This window comes from Daktulosphaira vitifoliae, unplaced genomic scaffold (genome assembly GCF_025091365.1).
Source record: "Daktulosphaira vitifoliae isolate Bord-2020 unplaced genomic scaffold, ASM2509136v1 Scaffold_3, whole genome shotgun sequence".
Taxonomy (NCBI): Eukaryota; Metazoa; Arthropoda; class Insecta; order Hemiptera; family Phylloxeridae; genus Daktulosphaira; species Daktulosphaira vitifoliae.
The window spans coordinates 38,332,027-38,340,387 of NW_026099574.1; the positions used below are offsets into that span (position 1 = coordinate 38,332,027).

Sequence of the window (8,361 nt, forward strand, 5' to 3'; positions counted from 1 at the left end):
ACTTTGAGCTCGACCGGCCGTCGTGGTATTTTTGACGGCGACGATAAATCACCGGAAATCGAATAAAACTTTCCGTTTCCGTCTGCATCGAACCGTCCAAATTAATATATCCGTCAAAATACAACCCCCCCAGCGCCCAGTTCGAGTGCGGCGCCTATTAACGTTACCTGTTTGTGTTTACCGTTTTGACGTTGATGAGAACCGGAGATAGTGCACGTCATAATGTTAGTTTTATGTGGCGTACTTTCTCTCGGGTACACATTTTTAACACATTACGTGTACTTTTTTTCGCACTTGAAATGGTGTACCAGGGGAGGTTTGCTTTTGTTTTACCCATTTATGTGTGTGTTTCATTCGGTGTAATTCGTCGTTTGCCACGAAAAACGTACAGAGTCCATTAGATATGATTTTGAATATTTAAAAATTTTTCATAAAACGTACCTGTGTTTACAAACACATTAAAACACTTTTGAAACGCGCACGGCGTTGAAATAGTAATTCTAATTACTTAATAATTTTGTCGAGGGTAGACACAAATCGTATCTAAGTTAAATTGTTCACAGTAAACGTTGTTTGGCCTTTAAGTGTTGTGTACAACTTTTTATACCCCATCATAAATGTATTACTAGGCACGGCATAGGTGTTGTTATGAATACCTGTAGTGTCTATTTCTAAATCATTGACAATTAAAAAATAATTACCATTTTTTATAAAAAGTTCGCTATGCTTTCAAACCAACATGTTACGTGGCGGCAACTTATTTATATTGTAATAATATTTCTACGGAGTAATTTGACGTTAAACCATTTTTACAACCGATCAAAAAAACTGGACGTGATTTGGTCGGGAGGGCCGCGCGTCGTCATCAATCGGTTTGAAATAAGTGTACCGTAATACCTTTAAAAAAATAAGGTTAAAGGCTCGACCAACTGAAAAGGTGAGACTGGAAGAAGCTCGGGGTTGTCTCTATAAGAATCACTTCCCGCATCCCTTTGGCGGTGAGACTACGACGTATTAAAAGGGTCTTTGCGAGGTTCAAAATCCACGACCCCATCAACCGTCCAACAGATACCCACTCGCACAGCAAACACTAATAATACATTAAACGTTGTCGTAACCGCCGCCGTACTTAGCCAAAGTTTTGATTTTTTTTTTTGCAACGGCATATAATTTAACAATAATCGCACAAACCTAAATGGAATAATAGTCGTATCAATTATAAGATGAACTAACTCTAATAAAACAAAAACGCAATTATATTATATACCACAAAATGTATTCTAATCAATCTTTATTATTTTGTTTTTTCTCTTCAGTTATGTACACAAATTTATTGCTCGTTTAAACATTAATAATAATTATAATAATAATAATAATAATAATAATAATAATTTCGCTAATCAAATTAATACATCAATACGTATACATACACATGTTAACACACATATGCATTTATAATCGCAATTGTCATTAATTCATTATTTTACTTATATAAATTGGTTTTTTTTTTTATGCCTTTTTCATATTTTATAATACCAAGTAGTATTTCGGTAGTCTTCCGCGATTGCTACGAGGTACATATTTGTACTATCGATATTTTGTTTCATTATATTAATCAAAACAAATTAGTTTCGTAAAAAAAAAAAAAATAATAATAATAATAATAATAGAAAACACTTGTCAAAATTTGTAATAATAATAATAATAAAAAAATAACACATAATAATATTATATCAAAATAATATATGGACAAAAATAATAATACAAAGATCAAGAATAACATAACTTGTATGTAAATCTTAAAAAAAAAACTTAAAAATTCGCACCAAAATAAAAAGGACGAGGGCGATAAAAAAATAAAACATAATTAATAATAATTACATGATGAATTCACCCGTCGGTTTAAAAAAATATTACAGCTAACAAACAAATTGGATCTATTTTAATAAAAATATTAGTATATATGAATGTATATATGTATCATAGTCGGTTTCATAAAAATCATAGGTAGGTTATACATATGGTAATAATTAAATAATACATTGACAATAATAATAATAATCATAATAAAAATAGGTAAATACTAACGTTTAAATTAGTAGGCAGGTACGAAACAAACGAGTGTAATAATTAATTAATTTTTTTTACATAATATATATATATTTATATATTCTAGTAAAGGTAATTGTAATTAATTCTATAGCGTCGTTGTGTGATATGTAACACAGGGATATGTTTTTAACTAATGCAAATAATTGTTACTGGTACCAAAAAGTCGAAAAAAATATGTCAACAAATATAATTACACGTATTACTGTATATGTGGGTTTAAAGGAAGGATATTGAGCCATCAACAAACGACGCAACAATACAGGAACACTTCCAAAAACAAAAAAAAAAACAAAAGGAACACTAGGTTACATAACTAGGTCCTAGGACGATATTGGCCAAAGTATATATTAATATTACTTTAAACATAATCAATTAAACGCTTAACAATATTGTAATGCCCATTGAGTTTTGAATTATTGATTTATGTACAACATAAAAAAAAAGTAAACTTGTTAAATAATTATAAATTAGTCGTTCAAAATTAATAAGTTCAATACTCGTGGTGTTTTTTTTTTTAAAAAAAAGAAATAATAATTATAAACAATACATTTTTATACTTTTAAGTCTGACTTAGGTGATAATTAAAATGGAAAAAATACCCGAATCACGGCGTACACGAGTACTAAACACATCATTAGGAATGATTGACGGCCATTGCATACATGTGGACGCCGGTGGTCATCTTCATGTGATCGTCGTTGGTCACCGGTTGGACCGACTGAATAGCTGCCTTCTTTTTCTTCTTGGTCTTCTCCTCGGACCCGTCATGCGTTTTTTCGTGATGCCGTTTATGATCCATGCGGACAAACTTTTTCTTGCACTGAACGCACTGATACGGTTTGTCGGCCGAATGACTGGACATAAAGTGTCGTTCCAAATCGTTTTTGAAATTAAAGCTCTTGGTACACATGGTACACGGGAACGCCTTGTTGCTGTCGTTGTGCCGCAGTTCGTGTACGTGCAATTGCTTTTGTTCGCCGAACCGTTTACCGCAAACGCCACATCGATACGGTTTTTCGCCACTGTGGAACCGTTGGTCGTGTTGCGTCTTGTAGCACTTGTCCGTGAAGTCTTTGTTACACAGTTCGCATGTCACTTTTGTCGCTTTTCGAAACTTTTTCATAGCCGACGCCGACGACGACGACTGCGAGCAGTCTCGGCCTACGCCATTGTTCATCTGACCGATAATGTCGGCCGAAGACGAACAAGATATGGTTGATTCTAAGTCGACGGATCCATCACTGCCCAACGTGTTGTCTTCGTCCGCCGTCGGTATGGTGGCTACGACCAACAGCCCCTTATACTGGTCAACGCTGCTCGAGTCCGGGCTAGCCAGAGGGGTGTCTACGCTGTTATTGTAGTCGCCGTGCAACGAGTCCAAGGGTTCCGTTTTGACGCCCAATAAATTATGTTGGTGGTGGAGTTGTACAGATGATATTTGCTGTTGCTGAAGATACTGCTGTTGGAGCTGGTGATGTTGTAAGTATAACTGTTGTTGATCAAACTGGCCGCCATCGTTATTGCCGGCCATAGTGGTGTACAAATCCGTGTTGGTAATTTGAGGGGTCATAGAAACCTGGGTGGTGTAAGGCTGCTGGATGGTATCCGTGATCTGGGAGCGCTGGTATGCCGAATGCACTTGCTGATCCACTGTCGATGGGTGCTCTTGGTATAACATGGTTTGGCGCTGGTGGTGGAGGTGGTGGTGCATATGCACCGTTTGGTGGTCCTGGTAGCTGTTGCTGGTGTTGTTGGGGTACGACGAAGAAATTTGGGTCACGCCCATGAAATCTGCCGTATTGCTGTTGCTGTTGGTGTTGGTGCTGCTGCTGATTGGTGGCTGCTGGGCCGGTAGGAATTGGGTTCCCCCCAAACTGTCCGAGAGGCTTGCTGTCAGGTTTGGGGGAGTCAGCTCTAAAAAAGAATCGGTACTGAATGATGAAGATGAGGTAACCGGACGGAAATCGGGCGGCATCATCATGGCCTGCTGCTTATGCGTGCTGCCTCCATTCTGCTGTTGTTGCTTGAGCTTTTGTTGAGCAACATAAGCGGGGTCCCTGTACGGATGGTAATGGTGTTTCATGGGTAACAATGCAGGGTCCGGTTTGCCACTCTGCTTGACCGCGTTCTTGTGAAGCTGAGTACCGTAGTGCCTCTTCAGGTGACCGGAGCTGGTGAACCATTTATCACAGGCCGGACACTCGTACGTTTTAGCGCGGCGAGCTTCGTTCGATTTCCACGAGCCGTTGCCTTTTCCGGAAGATCCTCCGCCGGCGCCAGCCGTTTGGTGGTTGGTATCAACCTGGTAACTGCCGCCGTCAAAGCCACCACCGTATTGTTGTTGCATGTCGGACGGTGGAGAGCCGCCCATCATTGTAGGTGGTGTCGTCGTTGTAGTGGTCACATTATTGTAATCGGGCGACAAGTGTTCACCGGACAAAGTGTTTTGTTGCGCCTGGAAGTATCCGGGCCACTCGACGGCCGACGGAGGGGGCCTGTCGTATCCGGGCGGCACACCACTGGACTGTTGAAGAAATCCTTTGTCTTGTTGTAAGAATGCTTTGGTGTCTTGTTGCATAAACGCTTTGCTGTCTTGTTGCAAAAACGTTTTGCTGTCTTGTTGTAAAAACGCCTTACTTTCTTGCTGTTGTTGTTGCTGCTGTTGCTGTTGCTGCTGAGACATGACCTGCTGGGAGTCCAAGTCTAGAATTTCCGTTTCCACTTTGGGCGACACCTGCTGTTCTTTGGCTATGCACATGCCACACACCCGCTTGCCAAAATGATGGACGCCTCCTCCGGGAAGTTCGACATAGCACCGTTCACACCGATCAATTTGTACGGGGTGCGTGACGCCTGCCGAATCGTAATAGAAGCCCAACCTGTCGGGAAACATACTGTTCTTGTAGGGAATGGTGCTGACCGGTGGAATGGCACCCGGCAACTGGAACGAATGCGGTCCCGTAGCCATCGAGTGGTACAAGGGGAACTCGGTCGCGTTACTAATCTGCATTTCCATGATTAAGAGCGCTGTAACAGAAAAACAAAAAGAAAATCGTGAAAAAAAGTAAACACCATTTCGATTATTTATTGCGGTGTAAGCGTGCTCGTACAGCGTATGATTTGTCCCGTAGGAATTGACCCTGCCGCCCCCGGCCCAGAGGTGGCGGAGTACACGTATCGCGTGGTGGTACCTCCTCGCCCAACCCTCCTCTCGGTCTCGTCCCGGCGGCGGTGACAAGTTTACACAGACCGTACAATAATAATTCAATCGCATACCGTTCGACTGATAATCGTCACCTCCCCTCGTACTTGTCTATTGTTAATTATAATTAACACATAAAGATATTAAACCGCGTTGTAGAACAAACGGATATTTCTACAGGTAATTAACGTCGGCGATATTAACTAACAATATTCCATTGGATTTTATTGCAAATGAAAAGAATTAGCGTGATTAAAAATTACACAGGACATTTTGTTAATTTTGTAGGGCGGCAAAAGTCAAAAGAAATTGGTATGTCAAGGTCGAGGTCGGGCTTGAGTAATAAAAACCTTTGAAGACAAACACGACGGCCTTTTAAGACGATAAGGTGGCGCGACGGTCGAACACGATACGAGGTGTACATTGTGACGGTTAAAAACTATTTTTCAAGTCATAAATCAAATAATGCGATATTATCTATTAATATTCAATGTTGAAATTTCAATAACAATAATTTTTAATTATATGTATTAACGTAATAATACTGGTATGTTAAAAATATAAGTTTCGAGTATTTTTAGAAAACATTGTTAAGCTACAATTTCTAGAACGATTAAAGCCGTTTTGGTATAAATATATGTTTTTTCAACACTAATAAACCTTTAAATAAAAAAAATACTACTTTGGATAGTAAATTGTTAACTTTGAACATGAAAATAATTAAATAATTAATGAAAAATGTATAATTAGACGACCATTAAATTCAATAATAATAGTAAATTAATAATAAAATAATAAAAATTTCGCTAAATGTAATAATTTATGAATACAATAATAATCGATTGTTATTCACAGCATTATAGTACGACTAGTGTAATTCATTGAATGTTGAGCCGTGATATTTAAAATAAAGATTATTAAAAAGTATAATAATAATAATCTCAAAAACAACATTTACCGTGTCCAGGGGTAGATGAGTCACAAGAGGCATATGTAAGGCGTTTATTCAGAACGAGTTAGTATCCACAGTGATTCATCACACAATAACAAAAAACCAACTTGTTCCGACGATAATAATTACCACTTTTAAAGCGAAATAATATTATAAAACTAAAATAAATTCAAATTCAACGCCATGAAAACGAAATCCGTTTAATCGATAATTACCGTATAAAGAGTTTAATAATTTTCGAACTCGTCCGCTCGCTATTAAACCAAACAGCGTACTATTCGATACATGTATTGAAAGGGAATCCGAACCGATTTACACACAATTGAATACAATAAATTTCGGCAATAATTGATTGTTATCTGTGATGGCGGTGACTCTTATCGAAGTCGGAAAATCTAACGTGTAATTTACTGGCAACTAGTGTATTTCTGTACTATTGGTTTACGGCGTTTGTGTCGGCCGACGCCATCAACAACTCATCATTAAATTCGAGAAATTTTGTACGTATATAATTGTGAAACTCATTTTCGTTGACTAAAAAAACGAAATAAAAATAATGAAAAACACTCACCTCAAGTAAAACAATGTGTACTGAAGTGATCAGCGTGGGAGCGCATGAGAATCAGCTGACCGTCGTCGTGTGTTCTGCCGGTGGTGCCGGCGATGTTTTTGCGACGGCAAAGTTGACAATGATAGTGGCCGTGTTGATGTCGGCGGCTATCATAACGCGGTCCGACCGCCGCCGGTCGACCGGCCAACACGTTTCGCGATTAACATTTGACGGTTATTTGGGCGCACTGAATTTTTCCACCGGCAATGATCGGATCGTTGTTCGGATAGAAATAATAAAAAAACGAGTTTTTGATTACAATAAACGTAGAATGAATTAAAAAATATATATTTCACTGTACGGTTGTGTGTTGTTATTCACTAGTGGTATCGGCCGGAAACAATGTGTTCGACGACGTTGGATAAACGTGTGAGCGCACCGATTGACGGGGTGCGTGTGCCTCGGGGGAAACACGAACCGAATGCCGACAGAGTGACCGAGAAGACTGAAAATTTCGAATGCCGCCGCCGGTCCGCGGGCCCGAGCGGCCGACCGACGACCACCGACGGGGGTAGCATCGGTGGGGGTAGATGGCGGGGGAGGGGACCCCGTGCCGCACGCGATGACCACTACTATATACTACAGTGTACTGGGCATATACACACATACATGCGTCAGCAACCCCTGACGGCGGCCGGACGTACTACCCAGCGGCGGCGACGGCCGATTCCCGCTGTATAAACGTTCGGCCGAAGGGTAGTTTTTGGTGGTGGACGACGGCGATACAGGAGAGGGAGGCCGCTGGAGATGGCGGTGCGTGCGTGTGTCGTTCTCAGATATTCACACACACACGTACTCGTAGCGTCCGAAAATGCGAATAGCTTCCGAGAATAATATTCATCCCCCTTCCTACCCACTCGCCCTTTCCATCAGCCGACTTTCTCCTCCGAAGTTGACCGGTGCCGTACACACCAGCTTTCCGCTTTTCCCATCTTTCTCCCGCTCGTACCAAGGTGACATCAGCCCTCCCTCCTAGCCCCCGGCGACGGTCACGACGCCTTCTCCTCTCTGTCTTACCCCGTCTTCCGCACACATATTATTAATGCGGAGGAGGGTCCAGCTGTTTGAAATATCGTTATTATTTATAATAATAATAATAATAATAATGTATGCGAGTAACAAAACTATAACGTCGCACGTGCGGACCACTAAGTCCAGCAGAGGCGCTTTTCCCATGTAAATCTCCATCTCGGTCGTTTTCGTTTACATGTATTCTGCGAAGTATCGATCGACCAGTGTACTTGTGTGTGTGTGTATATTCTCCTGAATATATATAAATGTATGTATATTCACGTACAAGGCGACGGACGGTGTCCCCACACATCTGCGAGCTGTGACGATTATAATATTTGACGGATAGTTCACTTTTTGTTTGATTAGAACTCGGCAAACAATACTGGAGTGTGGTCAACTTTTTGTAGTCTGTTCGATCGATAAAAAATAAATGTCTAATTACTATTTCTAATGCGATGTTTCTTAAATGGT

The 8,361-nt window shown here is 40.2% G+C and overlaps 1 protein-coding gene across 2 annotated transcripts; it reads right to left on the reverse strand.

Moving 5' to 3' along the window:
• Positions 1-2,162: 2,162 nt before the first annotated feature.
• Positions 2,163-7,333, reverse strand: LOC126900384 (gastrula zinc finger protein xFG20-1-like). 2 transcript variants are annotated; one of them, XM_050676056.1, is made up of 2 exons: positions 6,838-7,333; positions 2,163-5,139 (listed from the first exon to the last, which is right to left on the reverse strand). In XM_050676056.1, the coding sequence occupies exon 2, from the start codon at positions 5,126-5,128 to the stop codon at positions 2,747-2,749; it is 2,382 nt and encodes a 793-aa protein (XP_050532013.1). In that variant the 5' UTR covers positions 5,129-5,139; positions 6,838-7,333; the 3' UTR covers positions 2,163-2,746. The 2 variants fall into 2 exon arrangements, with proteins under 2 accessions (XP_050532013.1, XP_050532014.1); XM_050676057.1 differs by lacking the exon at positions 6,838-7,333 and adding an exon at positions 6,273-6,576.
• Between the last annotated feature and the right edge of the window lie 1,028 nt (positions 7,334-8,361).

Coding starts and splice junctions, on each gene's coding strand:
- LOC126900384 (XM_050676056.1), bottom strand. CDS start 5,128: ATGGAAATGCAGATTAGTAACGCGACCGAGTTCCCCTTGTACCACTCG.